Below are 20,407 nucleotides of genomic sequence, written 5' to 3' on the forward strand. Positions count from 1 at the left end.
GCGGGGAGTGCGGGCCTGGGGCCGCCTCCTCTGAACAGCTGAAAGGCGGGCGAGGCGGCCCCAGGCTCGCGCTCCCGGCGAGAAGTTCCGGAGGTGCACGGGGAGCGGCAGAGAAGCGGCAGTGGCAGAAGGGCGCCTATGGAGAAGCGCGCCTACGGAGCTTTGCGTGGGGAGTGGGAGGCTGAGGCCGCCTCAACTGAACAGCTGAGAGGCGCAGTGAGGTGGCCCTAGGCTCACGCTCCCCCTGCGCGCCTCCGGAGCTTCGCGCCCGGAGCGCGAGCTTGGGGCCGCCTCGCCGCGCCTCTCAGCTGTTCAGTAGAGGCAGCCCCAGGCTGCCGCAAACTGCGCGAAGCTCCGGAGGCGCACGGGGATCGCTGGGAGCGCGAGCCTGGGAGCAGGGCTGCCTCCTCCCACTCTCTGCTCCGCTGCAGCCTGCAAGACCCTGCTGATGACGCTGGCTGGCAGGCCCCGCTCGCCCTTCTGCCGCTGCCGCTTCTCTGCCGCTCCCCGCACACCTCTGGAACTTCTCGCCTAGGGTGCAAAAAAACCTAGCACCGGCCCTGGTTCCTGGCTCTGCCCCTGCGTGTATTGGTTGTTGCTGGAGTCTACCTCAGCAGCCCCCTGCCACCTTTCTTCCCCGGGTTCCTTCCTTTGCAGGCCATGAACCCGGGGTGTACAAGTGAAATGTTGTCCTCCTCACTTTTCCCCAGGGAGAGTCACCTGAGCCCGCACCTTTCACCAGAGTCAGCTCCTCCCACGGAGTTTCCTTGTTTTGCTTGCTCTTTGTCCTTGGTCCGAGGAAGGGAGCTCACTCACGCGATGCCTTCCTCCCACACGGATGCAAACCTCGGTGCCTGCAGGGAGATCGTTCCTAAGATCCAGGGCGGGGACCTGGATCTTGATGATAGACAGACTTGCAGAAGCCAGGAAGCAAGTTCTGGGTTCCAGCCTCGGTTCTGCTCAACTTTTCCCCTTGGGTAATTGCTGTAAAACCCTAGTGCCTTACTTTATAATATTGCTGGTGAGGGGGAGCGAGCTCTCCTACCTGCAGGAGGTTTCAAGGAAACCATTCCCTTTGCCAGAGACCACCCTCTGGGACGTTCTCACACCTCCGCAAAGGAGCAGCTCTCTGAAATTCAAATGAAGGATCTCCCTCTCTGTGTGTGTGTGTTTTGTTCCTCCAGGTGTGGCTTCAGTTATCCTTATTAGCGTTTGGTGTGAGTTCTAACCCTACTAAATTCTACCCTGCCGTATTTTATAGCTGTACTTGTTGTTTTAATGTTTTAATTTAATTTTCGTTTGGGACACTTTGTATATGCTTACTATTTCGTGGGCTGAACCAGGAATTGCGACGATTTGCCATTGTCCCCCCCCAAACAAACCCCGACGTTTGCATTTCATGTCCTTAAGTTTGCCACCGCCTACATCCTGATGCAATAAAAGGGCTTGTTTGCTTAAAGAAGTGCGTCTCGCTTTCTTGTTTTCCTCCTCTCGTTTTTTACTGGCAGGATGAATCGAGTGGCTGGGGAAACCCAGCTAGATGGGCGGGGTATAAATAATAAAATTATTATTATTATTATTCAGGCGTGTTTAAGTTGCACAGTTCCAGGCACATGGACTTGGAGGCCAGCGGGTTGGAATTGTGCAAGTTAAATCCAAGCAAGGCAAGAGAGTTTAAAAACTCTTTTTGCCCTGGGTTTGCTTGGGGTTCCTCAACGTGGGAAGAGCTTTTAAGCTCTCTGCCTTGCTCGATGGGCAAGGCCCGCGCAGTATGCAGACCCTGGGAAGACGCTCTTCCACACCCCCTTGCTAGCTGTGGGGCAGGCTCAAAGGTTTGAGTGTATGCCATTTTCATGTGCACACGAACCCTTGGAACCGAACCCCCATGTCAGATGCCATCGTACTGTATTTTCTCATATTTATCTCTGGCCATGGGGCCCAAGGTGTTGTGCATCTGATTCTCGGACCTGCTTTGCTCCAGCCAAGGTGCTGGCTCTCTGCGACTTCAGACCACGCCAGGAACCCATTCCTAAGGGGCTTGTAGAGGCGCCCCAGCAGAAACCGTTGCAAGTTTGCATACACCATTTTAATTGGCGCATGGATTATGAGAATGGGCAGAGGGGTGCGGTGGTTTCTTCCCTGCCGGCCAGTGTGTTTTTTGCTCTGCCTGCTCAGGGCTGGGGATTAGGCTGCCTTTGGGTCTCGCCAAATATCCGCCTCCCCGCCCCCCGCCCCCCCCCAGCAATTCCTTCTCTCAAAAGGAGCACGAGCACTCGTGGGAGTTCTTCAATAAATTAAGTTTATTTAGATTAGCATATTTTGCAAATGAGTTCAATAAATTACGGAACAGTTGTTGGTTTTAAAAAATAATAAACGGGGGGGGGGGGGAACCAAGCAAAACAAAGCCTGGAGAACCGTCATCTTACAAGCATCCACAGAGCTGAGCCCTGGGGGCTTGGAAGCTGCTCCTTTGTGGAGTTGGGGGGGGGTGCCCCTTGTTCCCTTAGGATGCTACGGCCTTGGCCCAAAAGGCATCCTTTCTCGAGCAGGAGGTGCTCCTATAGCCCCACAGTTCCATACCTCGTCATCCTGAAGCTATCCATATCACCCTCCTTTTGGGCCTGAACGTGTGTTGCCCCTCTCTCCAAGACCCAGGTGAGCACCGCAAGCTGAACCTGCTGTTTATCTTTCCTTTGGGAGATCTGGAACCTCTTTTTTTCATGGCTCGGGGAGTCCTAAGATTGCATCATTTCCTACAATGGTGCCACAGCTCCCCTCAGCCCTGGCGTTACTGAGGCCACGTGGGGCCAGGAGTCCTGGGTGGGGCTGTGAGCCCAAATTTCCCATAAGGACTTCAGTGTGCCGTGGCATGTGGCAGTTCTATGCTGCTGCTCCCCCCACTGTTGCTGTTCCACAATGAAGCAGACCTCAGGGGGACCCCAAGAAGGCCTAAATAACGGAGCCCAAGCCCACATCTCCGCACAGCGCCAATCATCACTGGGCCGCATGTTCAGCCCCAAGGAAACCAGCAGTGAAGCACTTTGGGAGTCTTGCTTGTCTTGAATCCCACCTGTAGCGAAGCCTGATTAAATTTCTCCCCAGTGACATAAAAAGAGCCTGCTGGATCAGGCCAACAATGGCCCATCTATTCCAGCATCCTGTTCTCGCAGGGGCCTACTAGAAACGGGCAAGCAGGGTCTGAGCACAAGAGCAACTCTCCCCTCTTGTGGTTTCCAGCAACCGGCGTTGAGAAGCATTTCTGCCTCCCGATTGTGGAGACAGAGCAGAGCCCTCCTGACAAGCAGCCACCGATAGCCATCTCCTCCATGAATTTGCCTCTTCCTCTTATCGAAGCCATCCAGGTGAGTGGCCATCGCTGCCTCCTGGGGGAAGGTGTTCCACAGTTCATCTATGCACTGCATTAAGAAGTAATTGGCTAGAGGTTGCAGATCCCCAAATGCTGAAAGAGCCCGCAGGGTATAAAGCCGAAATATCTGTTGATGGGAAGGGGCGTGGGTCAGGACAGGGGTGCAACAGAAATACTCTCCGCCCCACTTCTCCCCTCGCTGCAAAGCACACCCTGGAGAAGATTCTGAGACACACGTCACAAGCCACCATTTCATGAAAATACTTTCTCCAACGATGAAACCCCTGGAATGCAGTTTCCCCAGCAGCTTGGCTACAAACACGAAATCCTCCTTTGAACATTCTGTGACATAAAAGGGACTCTTCTCCAGCCCACGTTGGAGCTTGCGCAAACGCCACATTTCCACCGCCACATTTCCTGAGCATACCTGCCAAGTTGCTGTCGGAGAAATAAAGGACCAGCCGGAAGTAGCAGACCGGAAGCAATGCTGCCGCCAGAATAAACCGGGGGGAAACAAAAAAATCCGTTTTTTTCAGCTAGGAACAGCTGGAAAAACGGGGATTTCCCGGGGAATACGGGAGACTTGGCAGCTATGTTCCTGAGTTGTGGCGGCATCCTGGGCACGACCCGCAAGAAAGTTCTCCTGGCCCACTGACTTGGGAAGGGAGTTGTGCAAGAGCACCGCTGCGTTCTTGCACGCCTGTCTTTTCACACGGCCTCACGTGGGTTGTGCCACCTGTGAACCGGCACAATGGCCGCAGAGCCTCCTCCCATTTCACCCTGCGCACTGCACCACCGCAGGATGGGACCATTAAGCAGCTGGAAAAGCTAGAAAGCTTGCAAGGGTGGAAATCCCCTAAATGTGAGTCGTGAGGGGCCCACTCAGTGCTGCGGAGCTCAAACGCCCCGTGTCTGGGCCCAGAGCCTTCTCAGCATCTGGTGGCGCCCAGTTTCCCTAAAGGTGAACCAGTCCTGATAGCAACAGCCCACCCACATCCAGAGGACAATATGGTCCTCATCCCCTGCTCCAGTGATGCCGGTTGTCTGAAAAGCAGCAGGACCAGGAAAGGTGTCTCCATGCTGCCAATCTTAGTGGCATGTGACACTAGACGCCAAAGCATTCATGGTTGATATAAGGCAGCTTCGCTCAACCGTGTGTGTGTGTGTGTGTGTGTGTTGGACTACAGTTCCCATCAGTCCCAGTGAGCATGGCTGTAGAAGTCCAGGGCTGATGGGAGTTGTAGTCCCAAACTCCAGGAAGTGGCACCAGGTTGGGGGAGATTGAGTTTTAAGGCAACTTCATCCAAGTGCTGATTCACTCGTCTGCGCAAGCATCCCTTTGCAATTGCGGGTGGGGATAATCCAAACCAGGGCCTCTGCCTGTATCTGCCTCTCATCAATCCAGTTCCTGCCACCGCCACCACCACCCCGCCCTGGATTCCTTTCTGCAGAGAGAAATTGACTAGTCCAGAAGCTGCTAGTCCATTCCACTTGTGAGACGTGGGGAAGCAGATGGGACGTAAATGGGGTCGGAAGGACGAGGAAAGTGCCTGCGGCGTTGATCTCGCTTGTTTTGCTCTTTTTGAAAACGACAACCTGCACACAGCCAGGGACCGCAGGGTGAGATCATATGTTCAGGCAGACAAAAGACCTTCTCGACATCGAAAGCTACTTCAGAGGCTGTGTGCATATGGACAGGTGTCTCTCTTAAAAGCCCGGAGGCACAGTCTTACCTACATAGTCCGTGGAATACACTTTCTGTGGGGTGGGTTTGCCAACACGAACAGAGGCTGGGCAAGGTCTCGTGGGGGACCTCCCTCGATCCTTATGGCTAAAGCAAGGCGAATTGTCAGGCCCAAACGTCCCTGGGCAAAGAGGTTCTACGAGCGCCGGGTGGCTGCTTCTGCCTAGGCCCCTCTGAGCAAGGTTCACGTGGGTTGAAGATTTGCGGAGAGACTGGGGAAATTCCAGCATAAAGAGCTCGCCCATGTTCCCTCAGGATCTGCTCATTCTCACCAATAGCAAGCAAGCAAAGGCAGTGGTGTCAGAAAAGGGGTACACTTTGCCCCAAAGACGCTTGCCCCCTTTGCACCGGACAGCGTCAGGTCTGCCCCCACCCCACTTGCAATAGGGAATGGTTTGGGGGAGTTTGGCCAGCCTGCAACCCTGGTCTACCAAATATCCCCGAATTTCTCTTTCTCTCTCCAGTTGGGCTACTCAACCAAAGTGTCGTCCCATATTCTAGAGGCAGCAGGCTCAGGTGTGTGTGTGTGTGTGTGTGTGTGTGTGACCGGATGGCTCGCAAAACTGGCCTCCCATTTGGGAGAAAGGTCAGGTCCGAAAAGTACCGGGGGATGCAAACCATTTACAAATTCCATCTCCATCTTCCTGCTGCGGGGAGTCCTACCTGAGCTGCAAACGCAGCCGAGTGTCCGTAAGTCAAAAGGAAGCTCCAAAGTCTCAGAAAGAGGTAACTGGAAGTTCTGCAGGACAGGATCAGCCCTCCAGTTTGTGTAGGGTGGTCCAGTGTTGCTCACATGTCCCTGCATTTCTACACATTTCCAGCCCCAAATTCCTGGCGAGTTCATGAAAAAGAAGCAGAGTTCGCCTCCCCCATCACTCGCTGTTTATCTAATCCCTTCTGGAAACGACATAAGTGGCTTGCTTAACACAACTGGGGGGGGGTCCATTCTGCTTATTTCCTCCTTTGCTCACTGATGCCCACTTGGCCAAATTTGATTTTCCGCGGAGACGTTGGGAAAACCACTGTAACGAAGCCCTAATGCTGTTAGATTCCACATCGTCCTCGGTGACCGCTGGCTGTGCAGGCTGGCAAGGCGGGCAGCTCAGTCTTTCCTGTTCCTGCAGCCTTTGAAGCAAGCCAACAAGTCACCGATCGGGCCAGGAGGGGCTCCTCGCTCAGAATCACTTGACATCAGGAAAAGGAAACAAATTCTACTCTCTCGAGGACAAAATCTCTCACACAGAAACCAGCCAAGGTTGGAGGCCAGGGCTGGGAGCAGCTGTGCCCCTTCAGATCGATGCTCGCTGGACTGCAACTCCCAGCAGCTAGCATGGGGTGATGGGATTTGTAGTACAGCAAGATCGGGAGGGCCTGCGTGGATGTCCCCAGTAACTGATGCAAACAAGACTTCATTTTTCCAGACAGAGTTGGGAAATGGGCGATGCCTTGAGCAGGCCGGGTGACTGGCGAGATCTGCCCAGCGAGACGAATTTGTGGTTGCCCGGACACGGCGAGATGATGGCTGTTGTTCCCTTAAGGTTGAGCCGGGCCCTGCCCCGCGAGACGAAAACTAGCAGCTACAGAAGGAGCGGAGGAGGGTGGAGGGGAAGCTATTCTGTGGGGCACCCAGTGGAGCAGGCTGGCGGCGCTCAGTCCGAGGCGGTTAGAAGAGGTTGGCCTTGAGGGGGTTCGGCTTCCGGTGGAAGGAGGAGAGGACCCCAGAGAAGGGGCCTGACATGGTTTCGGCCGGCTGCCAGGCCTTCAGGAGGTCGGCCGTGTTGGTGGGCCCATTGCTCGTGCTGACCCCAGCCCAGAGGGGCGCCTTGAGGGCTTGGGTGGCGTGGCTGGGACCCAGACCTTGCTGCCCGGTGCCCGGGCTAGGGCTCAAACTGCTGCCAGGACTGTTCAGGCTGCCAGCTATGGGCAGTGAGGCGGTGCTGTCCGGAGTGGGGCTGCAGTTGGACTCCTTGGATTCGTCATCCTCCGAAGATGAGCGGGGGTCTGGCTTCTTGCTGGCCGAGGGGCCACCGTTGCTGCCATTCTGGCCCTTGGCGTTGGCCGCTCGCTCCTGCTTGCGAAATTTGGCACGGCGGTTCTGGAACCAGACCTGGATCGGAGGAGGAGGAGGAGGGGAGGCCAGGTGAACAACAAGCAGGCATTGGGGTGGGGGGAGAGGGGAAGGCTTGTGTAAAGAAGAAAGGGCTGCAGCTCAGTGGCAGAGCAGCTGCTTGGCATGCAGAACGTCCCATTGCTTGGCATGCAAAAGTCTCAGGGACGATTCACACCCCGGCCAGCACCTCTTTAATCTTCTATCCTCGGGCAGGAAATATAGAAGCATAATCAGTTGTACCAACAGGCTAAAAAACAGTTTCTATCCGTGGGCTGTTAGGCTGCTGAACGGAAAATAATATAGCGCAACTGACTTTCGGGGTTGGTGGGTTGTGCGACAAGCACACAGAGTGCAATGAGATTGAGCATTTGGGGGGGGGGAGGAAGGCTTGGTTAATTTCATTGTACACAGGTTGACAATAAAGGTATTTTTAAACTCCCATTAGGGCTAGGAGAGACTCCCTGCCTGATATTATTATTATTATTATTATTATTATTATTATTATTATTATTATTATTAGGCCCTTCATCTGTAGATCTCAGGGCGGTTCACAATATAAAAATACTAAAGTTTTTTCAACCAGTAATTCTTGTAATTGTTCCAAAATTTGCATCATTGCAGATAAATCGCCACAGGAACATTTAATCCAGATCTGTGTCCACTTTTGGGGGTTGTGCCTAGGTACCCACCCTGGTGATAAAAAGGCCTTTTTAAATGAGATTCCTGCATTGCAGGGGGTTGGACTAGATGACCCTCGGTGTCCCTCCCAACTCTACAGTTCAACGGCTCTATGATTCTGTGAAAATACATAATGGAAACAAGAGCAGAAACTAAAACCCATCTCCGCATGGTCTCCCACAAACACATTTAAAAAGGAATACAAGATGTTAATCAGCCAAAGGCTTGGAGGAAGAGAAAGGTTTTCTCCTGGCGCCTAAAGGTGCTTAACGAAAATGCCAGGTGAACCTCACGGCAGAGCTGCTGCCAGTCAGTGTGGGCAACACTAAACTAGATGGACCAATGGTCTGATTCAGCATAAGGCTCTTTAATTCAGTTCTCTTCTCCCGCCCCGAGAACCATGAGGACTAGAATACTGAAGTTTGTTTTTAGGTGCCAAGTCCGATCGCCTGGAGGATTGGAAGGGCTGGGAGAGCCTCCAAGTGGTCCGCAAAGTGGGGGGGGGGTTACAGTGGTGGAGCTTCATGCTCCGCCACCGGGGGCAGAGAGCAGGCGCGCTGCCCCCAGGGACGTGGTGCGCATTTTGGGGGTGCGGTGCACATTTTGGGGCGGGGCGCGCGTTTTGGGGGCGGGGCGTTGTGCGCAGGGGCGGGGCGCGCGTTTTGGGGGTGGGACGGGCAGCCACGATGGCACCCCTGGGATCGCGCTGTCTGGGGCGCCCCGCCCCCACCGCCCCTATCTTCCTACACCCCTGGGGGGGGTACCTAGAGGAATGCTAAGAGGCAAGGGGGCAGCAGGGGGGGGGCACTGGATGTGTAAATGACTACCCCACTTTGACAAACTGGATTTTGAAGAGATGTGCCATTAATTGTTACTGTTTTGAATTTTAGTGTGTTCTTACCTTCCTTAGCGGAAACTGCTATTCTGAGTTATGCTTTTTTTTAAAAAGAAAAAAAGGTAGACTAGTGGGCACTGGAGATGGGTTCGTGGAACCTAAGGGGCGGGGTTTCAAAAAGGTTTGGGAACCACAGGGGGTAGACAATATTGAGCAAGGTAGGCTTTCTCTGCAGTGACGCACAGGAAAATGAGAGGTAGCGTGACATAGTGGTCAGTGTCGGATTTACGTATAAGCTAAACAAGCTCTAGCTTAGGGCCCCCCTCTCTTGGGGTTCCCCCCCAAAAAATTAAAGAAAAAACAACTGGATGTACATTTCCAAAATATAAGATAAAAAACAAATAAAATAAAACCTACATACAGCAACAGTGTTTTGTGTTGTGTAGGCTCCTATGATGTAAGTCATGGGCCCCTCCTGCTAGCCTGCTCCCTAAAATATCCCTGGTTTGCTCCTTTCTATATATAGGGTGCCTACATTCTGCAGGGACTGGGTGCAAGGCAACATGTGCAAATGGCTTGAGATACCTATTAGGTCCATAAATGACCATATAGCATATATTCAACACAATAAGCAGTGACAATTTGTTGTTGACAAAGGACATAGAAAGGGCCCCGTTACCTTCAGTAGCTTAGGGCCTCATCAAACCTAAATCCGGCCCTGATAGTGGTTAGGACCTGGGAGACCAGGGTTCAATTCCCCACCGGGCCATGAAACTCACACGGTGACCTAAGGCTGGTTACTGCCTCTCAGCCTAACCTACCTCACAGGGTTGTTGTGAGGCTAAAACGGGGGAGGGGGTTATGCCCTCACCCTTAAGCACCTTGGGGGAAAGTTGGGCTATAAACACAGCAAAGAAGACCTGGGATAGCTCAGTCGGTAGAGCACAAGGCTCCCAATCTCAGGGTCATGGGTTCAAGCCCCATCTTGGGCAAAAGATTCCTGCACTGCAGGGGGTGGGACTAGATGATCGCCAGGGTCCCTTCCAACTCTACAGGTCTAAGATTATTTAATTTAAATGCAATAAATAAATTGCTCGGAGCAATTGGGGCTTTCAGTGGATCAGCCCCTGTCCCCCCCCCCCAGGAAAATGTTTTATCCCCCCCCCCCGCTTAAAAAAAAGGATCAGCATTGCAGCTGACAGGAAAAGCTTCTCACCTGCACCCTGGCTTCTGTGAGGTCTATTTTGAGGGCCAGCTCTTCCCTGGTGTAGATGTCAGGGTAGTGGGTCTCTGCAAAGACTCTCTCCAGCTCCTTCAGCTGCGAGCTGGTGAACGTGGTGCGAATCCTGCGTTGCTTCCGTTTCTCGTTGATGGTGGAAGGGTCCGAGAAGAACTTGTAGGGAACTGGTTGAGGAGAGAGGAAAAAGAGAGAGCCCCTGGCTTAGAAGGAGGAAGGCGTGGTCACGTGGCGTGAGAGTGGCACAGTGGCCCACGGCATTCCTGCATTGCAGGGGGTTGGACTAGAGGACCCTTGGGGTCCCTTACGTCTCTGCAAGTCTATGATTCTGCGCTGCTGGGCTCACCCCTTGTCCATTTACCAGTATTGCTGGTTTGGAGCAGCCTGCCCCAACCTGGTGCCCCAGAAGATGTTCTGGACTGCAATTCCCATCAGCCCCACTTGGCATAGTCGTGGCTGGGGAATATGGGAGTTGTAGTCCAAAGCCCCTGAGGCGCTTCATGCTGTGGAAGGGTAGCTTGGAAAGTAACCAAGGTTCCCCTCTGCATCCCCTTTGGCTTCAACTGTAAAATGAGAAGGTGGCTTTCAGCAAGTCACTGCCTCTCAACCTCACATTCCACCACCCCAAATCCACAAAATGGAGATAATTCTACGATCCTACCTTACAGGGTTCTTGTAACAATCTCTCCGTGTAAAGCACTTTGTACACTGTAAACAGTGAGCTACCAGGGACATTCGCAGTGTCAGGACTAACATACAAAGCTCTGAATGACTCACGACACAAATACCTACGTAAAATACCTCCTTCTCAATAACAACAATCTTGGATCCTAGGTTTTATTGTATTTTTAATATTTTGTGGGAAGCCGCCCAGAGTGGCTGGGGAAACCCAGACAGATGGGTGGGGTATAAATAATAAATTATTATTAGTATTATTTTCATTGGCAGGTGAGGCCTTGGGGGGTTGTGTGACAGGGCCTTTTTGGTGGCGGCTCCCCATTTGCGGAATGTCTTCCCTGGCAAGGTGCATCCATCTCTCATTCATGGCCAAAGGAACCTTGAAATTGTCAGCTGGGAAAATACAATTGTTTTAAAACTGTTCTAATAAGTTCTCTAAAGATGGTGCTTTAAATATGTGTCTGCCACCCTGGACTCCGTTTGAGGGGGAAGGGCAGGATATACCGTACACTGAATAAACCACAACAATGGCAATCAATAATGTAAGCACTAAGTATTAGCAATCATACCAGGCAAGTGGCTTAGAGTTCAGAATAGGATCCTGCAAACTGACTAGAGCCCAACATTTGTCTGGGGAGGGGCCCCTTTCCCCATCCCCACCCCCAATATCAATAGAAGAAAGAAATTTTAAAAGCGGAGATGCTAAACTGCAAAACTGGTACCCAAGCTAATGCTTGCATAATTACAGTGAAGATGCAAATGTGTATCGCCGACCATCGCTAGGGGAACAACTTAATAATATAACCGCTAAGATAATGTAATCATTTAATAATATAACTGCTTCATAATATAACCGCCAACTTCTCTGAAGAGTGGGGAAGTTAAATTAAGAAGTATGCATAGGTTTTCTGGATTATACCAGTATTTTAAAAGCATGTGGCAATTTCAGCAGCCAAGACAGCAGCACCCCTCAAAATTCATTGTACTTAGGAGAGCTGCGGAAGAGACGAAAACCGCACCAATGGCTGTTGTTCTTATAGATGCATGTAATCTTTTAGAGTTACACAGAATTCCTTGGCTAAATGAGTCTTCCTCGGACGACACCTGCAGGTGCTAATGCTGTTTACAGCCAGTCATCAATAACATACATAAATATAACCGAGAAATCGTGGTGGTGTTGTTGTTTCCTCTTCTGACTATTTTATAATTAAATTGCTGGGAGTTTGTCAGCTGCCCTCAAGTAGATATGCTGACATAGACAGACAGGCAGGCTGTAAATTTCTTAAGCTATGGAAAGAAAAGTTGGCTTTTAAGGACACACCTGAAATAGGAATTATCCAGCTCTGCTCAGCTCACCTCAACATCTCCTCTAGAGGCCAGGGATAAAACCGGAGTCCTTCTGCAGGCCAAGCAAATTTTCTGCCACGAACCACACACAAATCATGCAACAGGTGCGCTGGGTGTGTGTGTGTAAGGTGGCTCATGGCAAAACATCTGCTTGGCCTGCTGGAAAAGGACCCAGGTTTAATCCCTGGCCTCTCCAGGGTGGTTTGGGGGCCTGGGGTAGAATCTCCTGCCTGACACCCAGGAAAGATGCTGCCAACCAGTGCAGGCAATATGTGGTGGATAATAATAATAATAATAATAATAATAATAATAATAATAATAATAATTTATTATTTATACCCCGCCCATCTGGCTGGGTTTCCCCAGCCACTCTGGGCGGCTTACAACAGAAAAATGAAATAAAATAATCTATTAAACATTAAAAAGCCTCCCTAAACAGGGCTGCCTTCAGATGTCTTCTAAAAATCTGGTAGCTGTTTTTTTCTTTGACATCTGATGGGAGGGCGTTCGACAGGGCGGGCGCCACCACCGAGAAGGCCCTCTGCCTGGTTCCCTGCAACTTGGCTTCTCGCAACGAGAGAACCGCCAGAAGGCCCTCGGTGCTGGACCTCAGTGTCCGGGCAGAATGATGGAGGTGGAGACGCTCCTTCAGGTATACTGGACCGAGGCCAATGGGCTGGCTCAGTATTGAATAAGGCAACTTCGACTTCCCCATGTCAGGAAAAGGGCTTGGGGAAGACCTCCAAACCTAAAAGTAGAACGCCACCTCCTTCCACTTCCGTGCCTCTCTGGAGAGAAAGTACCCAAAATCGAGGAAAGCCAAATAGCTGGGGGTCTCCTGAACCCCGAAGTGTCAGCCCCGACTCTTGTGGCAGCTGCTGCTTTGCGATTCTGAAGCCCACACGGCCGCAAATAGCGCTCGATCAAGCGGGTGGTCGGGAGGAGGAGACCCTCAAGTCAAGCCTTTTGCTGGGCCTGCCCCAGCGCTGCATGGGCGGCAGCCGGCAGCCCGGCGTCTGGGTGACGCGATCTCGCGGTAGCTAGCGCGAATCCGGAGTGACTTCGGTTTACACTGATGATGATGAGAGCATGAGAAGATCTAGACCAGCATCCTATTGTCACAGTGGCCGCCGACATTGGGGAGCCTGTAAGCATGATACGAGCTCTGGCCCCTCCGCATTTTCCACCTACTGGGATTCAGAAGCATCGCTGCTTCTGACTGTGGAGGCAGAGCCGAGCCATCCTGGTTAGTAGCCTTCGATAGCCCTAACCTCCTCCATGAATCTGTCTGATCCTCTTTTAAAGTCACCCTCTTTTAAAGCCGCCGTTGCCTCCAGTGGCAAGGAGTTCCACATTTTACCTCTGTGTTGCTTGAAGAAAGACTTTCTTCTATGCGTCCTGAATCCTCCTCCGACATTCACCGAATGTCCGCGATTTCGTGTGTTATAAGAGGGAGGAGAGCTTTCCTCCATCCACTTTATCCAGGTCATAAAATTCTCCAATCCACAATTACATCTCCTTTTCTGCAGCCGTTATATCGGGGTTCCTTCAACGTACCCGCGAGAGCGACGAGTTTTCAGTTCCAACCCAACTGTCTTTACTCCGCCTCAACTGGCTCCAGTTTGCTGGTGCGCTACCCGCGCTTACTCGGGAGTAAAGCCCTTCCAACGCGCCGCGCTCTGACTTCGAAGTGGACGGGCTCCGCCTGCTGCCTCCCTCTCTCCCTCGGTTTCAGGCGGAGCTGCTGGATCGGCGCTGCGCTTCCGCCGGGATCCCTCTGCGCTGCTCACGTTGACTCGGAGGGAAAGGATCCACGCTGGGATCAGGGCCCAATACCCCTGCCGTCCCTTTGGCTTTGCTGAGGAGATGTCAAAAAATGATCCCAGCGAGGTCGGGAGTCGCGATTTGTTCCCCCGCTTCTTAACTCGGGGTTCAGTCGGGGCCACTTTCGGAGGCCTTTGGGCTCATGGGGGCGGGACTTTCTGGAGAGCAAAACACGTAGCTCTCTAAATGACTTGGCTGAAGGAATTGAGGGAATTCTCATCCAGTTTGCAGGCTGGACACCAAACTGGCGGAGGGGGCAGCTAATGTCGTAGAATCGGAATTCAAAATGACCTTAACAGATTGAAGCCCAAACTAAACGAGTGGATTTCATTCCTGCACTTAGGCAGGAAGAACCAGATGCACAAATTTAAGATGGGGGGGGGAACCTGACTTACTAGCAGGACAAGGATTTAGGGGTCATTGTGGACCACAAGTCAGGAATCAACCGTGTGATGCAGCGGCAAAAAAGGCTAACACTATTCTGGGCTGCATCTACAGAAGTCTAGAAGTCAAGGAAGGAGTAGCCCCTCTCTAGTCTGCCTTGACAGACCACACCTGGAGTCCTGTGTCCAGTTCTGGGCACCACAATTTAAGAAGGGTGTTGACAAGCTGGAAGGTGGGCAGAGGAGGGTGACCAAGATGGCCAAGGGTCTGGAAACCGAGCCTTATGAGGGATGGTTGAAGGAGCTGGGTATGTTTAGCCTGGAAAAGAGGAGGCTGAGAGGAGATAGGATAGCCATCTTCAAATATCTGAAGGGCTGCCATATGGAAGAGGGAGCAAGCTTGTTTCCTCCTGCTCTGGAGGGTAGGAATTGAACCAATGGCTTCAAGTCACGAGAAATGAGATTCCGATTAAACACCAGGGGGACGTTTCTGACAATAAGAGCTGTTTGACCATGCAGCGGTCTCCCTTGGGAGGTTGTAGACTCAACCTCGGCCCTCCAGATGTTTTTGGCCTACAACTCCCATGATCCCTAGCTAGCAGGACCAGTGGTCAGGGATGATGGGAATTGTAGTCTCAAAACATCTGGAGGGCCGAGGTTGAGGAAGCCTGTTGTAGACTCTCCTTCCTTGGAGGTTTTTAAGCAGAGGTTCATTGGGTTACCATCTGTCAGGGACGGTTTAGCTGAAATTCCTGCATCGTAGGGGGTTGGATTAGATGACCCTTCTGGGGTTTCCCACCCAACTCTACAATTCTATGCCTGACGAAAGACAAATTAAGCCAACTTTATTCTGGTTGCTTTTCGTCCTGACTGGCTTTTGTTTTCCATCTAAGACCAGGCGATCCATATTCGTTCAGGTGCTCAGCAAGGCTAGGGAATGCGGGAGCCTCAATAATGTCAAAGCCAGGAGCCCTTTTCTCCCGTCCCCGCCCTCACTCCCGTTGTTTAAAAGGCGGGTCGTACTCGTTATTTGGGGTAGGAGGGTTGCGCGTAGACCGGATTAACTCAATCCAAATTAACTCAAACGGATTTTATGCAGATCGATGAGCTGTCATGCAAGAGAATAAGATGGTCCTTCGATAGTTAAAATTTATATATATATATATATATATATATATATATATATATATATATATATATATATATATATATAATTAAAATAATTTTAAAACTCTGGAACATTTATTAATAGGCAGCAGCGGCGCCGTTATATTGCCCGGTGGCGATGGCTGTGGGGGGTTATCTCTGTTTATTTAGCTCTGCCCGGGCCAGGAAGAAAAGGAGGAATCGGATCCTGCTGCACAGAGATGGAGGGAACATCCCCAAATGTTCGGGCTGAAACCCGATTGCCATTTTTGTGGCGAATAAGCGGCGCTTACTTCCGAGTAGAGAGCGGCCGCCGCCCGTTGCATTCTGCGCAGTAGGCAGAGTCTTAAACAATAAACAAATAAAGCATTAAAATAATAAATAAAAATAATTGAAGTAGTTAAATTTTAAAATTAAATTGAACATATCGGTGGCCTCCTAGCTGTTTCCTGGGTGCCGTTTTTTGGTCATCATTCCGTTTGAGCAGCTGGATTCCGGGTTCAAGCGCCGTGCTTGGCCGCAATCCTACACGCGCTTTCCCCGGGGAATAAGTCTCCGTGGATCTCAGGGAGGTTTACTTCTTGAGTAGACAGGCCTAGGCTAGCGCTGAGAGAAGGAACCCAGAGCGCGGCTGCGGATGGAATTTCCCCTGGATGGCATTTATTGCTCCGGATACGGGAAAAAAGTGCGGCCTAGTGGTTAGAGCGTCGGACTAGGATCCCCTATCGGCCATGAAACTCACTGGGTGCGAGTGACTGGGGGGCAGTCATTGCCTCTCTCCGCCTAACCTACCTCGCAGGGTCGTTGTGAGGATTAATTAAGGAGGAGATATAGGCGAGGTATTAATAATAATAATAATAATAATAATAATAATAATAATAATAATAATCCTTGGTGGGGAAATGCGGGTTATAAAGGCAATGTATAAATGCAATAAATAAGAAATAAAATGGTGATAACTGCTGGAACACCAGGCAGCCGCGTTGGATCACATATTTCCTGGTAGTCGGGGACTTAATAAATGAATTCCCCAGCTGTTGCCTGGAGAGTTGCAAGCCTGACGCGCCCACCCCTGCTTTCATTCTTGAATTCTTGAACACTCGGTCCGCTTTACATCTATACTTCGACATTTGCAATACAGTAATCCTATTTGGCAACGATGCGAATGAAATCTGAGCGGCCCACGGTCGTCCAGTCATTCTGTTTTAAACTGAAGCAGCGAAAGTGATTCCTCTGTCCCCAAATTGTTGGGTACCTTTTCGAGGTTCGCCGACTGAAACTCTTTCTTCACCCCCAGGTCGATTTCAAGCGCCGTTTGGTCATCTACACAGCTGCCTTGAAAATGAAATCGACCAGGAATTCATTCTGACAGCATCATTATAAACCATATTCATTTTCAAGCGTATTTCCCTTGTAAAAATGCCTACAATTTAAATCTCAGGTAAGATGCTTACGACAGCAAGGGTCTCGCTTTGAGGAGTGGGCCGCCTCCCTTATTTCGGAGTCTTGTTCCTTCAAACAAGAGACCTCGATGTTTTGATGTTCTGTTGCTAAATCAGGATTTGTTTCCTATTTGTTCCTAAATCCGAATTAATTTCCTACTTGTTGCTATATGCGGATTCGTTTCCTATATTTACTGTCGAGCGAATGAGTGGGTTGGAATGGCTAAAAGGTTTATGAAACATCCATCCGGTCCTTGCAAACCGACGGACTTTCATTGCAACGAGTAACTCCAGAAGCAAAATCCGGATTGTGTTCTGCTCATGCCAGAAATGAAGGGAGAATGAAATAATTCCGATATCGCGCAAAGTCGCGTAAAGGCGGTACATTAGGGCTCGTTTCCAGGTCCATTAAACTCAACTGAAGGTTTTTTTTTAATATACTTCACCCTCTCCCTCCCCCATCGGATTCAATGAGACATTCAGGCCAAACCCCGACGTCCATTTACTTATGGGGAAAACTTTCTTCTCTTACACGGCTGATATCCGATTATTAGATCCTGCCCAAATTCTCCCAAACCGGAATGGCATTTTAAAAGCGACCCCAGAATGGTGAGATGCGCCGGCGGTTTTTTTCAAGCATTGGAGGATAATCGCACCCCGCTGCATTTCCTCCCATAGCTGCCAAGTTATCCCTTTTTTTAAGGGATTTTCCCTTATGCTGAATAGGCTTCCTCTCGAGAAAAGGGAAAACTTGGCAGCTATGTTTCCTCCTAGCTGAAAAAGCACAGGGGGGACGGGGACGGGAGGGGGGAACTGGACACACGTGGGAAAGAGATGGATATTTTGAGTTTAAATCGTCGTGGTCCTGTATTTAATTTCCTTTATTTTACATCGCAATACAGCATCGCCCAAGTGGGCTCAGTCCGGGTTGGTCTCAGATCCAACGTGCTCCTTGAGAGAGGCATGAGGCGTGCGCAAGGTTTGGAGTCACACAGAACGCTTCGTCCGTGCCAGAATAAATAAAAAATTCAAAAAAATTGTCCTGTGGCACCTTAGAGACCAACTAAGTTTGTTCTGGGTATAAGCTTTCGTGTCCGTGCACACTTCTTTAAATACCGTGATATTCGCCCGTGGCAATAATTGCCGAGGAAAATAAGAGGAAAGCGGAAGGGATCTGTTGTCAAGAGTCCCTGGAATCTTGTGCATTGCCCAGCAGAGATTGGGTTGGCTTGTAACCATATCTTTATCGTTGATAGTTTTATTCTCTGCATTCCTAGTTTACCTTTTCCTCCAAAGAGCTGGGGGGGGGGCATTCAGTCCCCATCTCATTTAATTCCCACAACAACCCTCTGGGGTAGGCTAGGCTGAGACTGAGTGACTGCCCCCCAAGGCCACCCAGTGACCGAGCGGGGATTTGAACCCTGGTCTCCCACTCTAACCGCTATGCCACACTGTCTCTCCGTGTGTATGTGTGTGAGTGAAATTAACACCCTGTCTGCCTCTCCTGAAGGGTCTTGCCTCGCTTGCCTACATTTACACAGGAGGTGGAAGCGCGTCCTTCTTCCACCGCGGAGACCAATTCCGGCGCACGATGCGCATTCCAAAGCGTAGGCGAGGATAAGCCCCGCAAAACCCAGAATTTCTTTTCAGGGGTGGGGAAAGAATTACCTTAAAAGCGCCTGGGTTTTACAGGAAAACCCAGGAAAGGTCTTCTGGGGTATCTTAAAGGCAAAACAGATTACCTGTGGCAAAGGAAACCTGTTCGTCTCTAGGATACCATCGGATGATTTGCCGTCGTCGGTCCCCCCCCCCCCAAACACAAATTAATCCATCAGATTCCACATCTGGAGATTTCTCTTCCAGATACTTTGTAAACGCAAATCCTTTCTCCCGTCAATTTCCAGCATAGTTTTAGTTAGTTACAAATTTTGCTTCGGAAATTATTGCAATTAAAAAAAAAAGAAATCCCCGTTAGGCTGCTAGTCTCCTCGACGATGCTCAGCTAAGAAACCAGGTCCTGGACGCTTTCAGCCCGAACCGGATCGCGCCCTTCTTGGTAAACTAGATAAACCTCTACCTGCCAGCCTAAAAAACCGCCAGCGACCGACCGACGCTTCTTTCCTCCAGATTAATAAATTCCATGAAAAAAATAGTATATATATATTTTTCTGGGAGCAATTTCTGCAAAATATCGAATTAGATTCCTTGATCTAATCCTTCCATTTGCTCTAACCCGATTACGCATTAATTTGTTTTGGCTGTGAACAGAGGGGCGACGGAGCCCTTTAACTCGATTAGGCACAAATGTTATATCTTTATAACTGCATTTTGCAAAATTGGTTTATACCTGGTGGGTTGCGAGCTCCCCCCCACCCTCTGCGAAGGGGGGAAAGGAAATAAAGCGGCGAGGGTCGGCCGGGTTGCAAGACAAAAATTGGAACCAGGGAGAGAGAGCCAGCCAGAGGCTCTGGGCTTCTTTTTTGGGGGGTGTCTCTGCCTCCCCAATATTCCGAAGGAGGAGTCCCTCGCTCCTGGCCCCTGGAACCAGCGAACCCCACTCGGGAGCGGCTTCCAGGCGGGCCGGCCGAAGCCGCGCCTCCGGCCCGCGGGGCAAACCAGCCCGGTGCCCGTCTCAGGCTGGGGGTGCCCTCCTCCTGCGCGCCTCGGCAACGGAGCCCTTGTCTCCTAGAGCTCTGGCACCGGGAGCGGGCCATCCATCACAACCGGCCGTCGGCGGCGCCCTTACCTGTGGCGTAGGGCGAGGGCTGGTGGTCTCGGAGGGCGCCCAAGGTGCAGTTGGCCGTGCTGAGCGGCGGGCAGGCCGGGCTGGCGGCGAAGCTGCTGCGGATGGGGTTGTACTGGAAGGTGTTGGCTTGGCTGCAGGAGTTGAAGTCCGCGTACGCCGACGCCTCCATGGCCGCCATGCAAGAGTCGTACGAGTTCAGGTAGGAGTAATCCATCTTGTACATGGGGAGCCGGGCCCGGGATCTGGAGATCTGCAGGGTGGCCGGCAGGCCCGGGGTGAGAGAAAGAGAGAGGGAGAGGGAGAAAGAGGGGCCCCCCTCGGCTTGGACGGCGGCGGCGGCTGCAGGTGCCTGTTTGCGCTCTGGAGGCGCACCGACGGGGCGGACGGGTGATATAGTTGGCGGCGCGCGGGGAAACAAGGGACGAGGCGGCGGGTCCTTTGCATGACAATCTCGCCGGGAGTCGATTGGGGGGAGGGAGGGGCGGCCAGGGAGGGGGGGCGGCCCGCCGCCCCGCCCACCCCTCCCTCCCTCCCTCCGTCGCTCAGCCAGCCGTTAACCCTTTCGGGTGGCATCCTCAGCGCAGCAGGAGAGGCTGCAGGATGAGTCCATTTGCCTCCCCTGCCAGAGAAGTTTCGCCACGCAAGCTGCCACGTTTCCCGTGTTTAAAAAACGTTAAGGGCACCAGGAGAATCCGCTGGATCAGGCCCATCTTTCCAGCGTCCTGTTCTCGTGGGGGCCAAGCAGCGGGTCTCGTACCCCCCAAAAAGGGGAAATTGCAGACAGGAGCACTGCTGTAAAAATATAAGATCAGGATCAGGATCATGGTCAGGTACGCCAACTTGGGGGGTGGAGTTAGCCCCACCCCGCAT

At 51.6% G+C, this 20,407-nt stretch overlaps 1 protein-coding gene across 1 annotated transcript; it reads right to left on the reverse strand.

Moving 5' to 3' along the window:
* Positions 1-6,750: 6,750 nt before the first annotated feature.
* Positions 6,751-19,760, reverse strand: PHOX2A (paired like homeobox 2A). The gene is made up of 3 exons (XM_035116773.2): positions 19,538-19,760; positions 9,951-10,138; positions 6,751-7,218 (listed from the first exon to the last, which is right to left on the reverse strand). Exons 1-3 carry the CDS (start codon positions 19,758-19,760, stop codon positions 6,775-6,777), a joined length of 855 nt encoding a protein of 284 aa, XP_034972664.1. The 3' UTR covers positions 6,751-6,774.
* Positions 19,761-20,407: the final 647 nt, after the last annotated feature.

This window comes from Zootoca vivipara, chromosome 4 (genome assembly GCF_963506605.1).
Source record: "Zootoca vivipara chromosome 4, rZooViv1.1, whole genome shotgun sequence".
Classification (NCBI taxonomy): Eukaryota; Metazoa; Chordata; class Lepidosauria; order Squamata; family Lacertidae; genus Zootoca; species Zootoca vivipara.

Coding starts and splice junctions, on each gene's coding strand:
- PHOX2A (XM_035116773.2), bottom strand. CDS start 19,760: ATGTACAAGATGGATTACTCCTACCTGAACTCGTACGACTCTTGCATG. Junction 10,139..19,537: donor GCCCTCGCCCTACGCCACAG/GTAAGGGCGCCG, acceptor CTCCTCAACCAG/TTCCCTACAAGTTCTTCTCG. Junction 7,219..9,950: donor TCACAGAAGCCAGGGTGCAG/GTGAGAAGCTTT, acceptor CCTCCGATCCAG/GTCTGGTTCCAGAACCGCCG.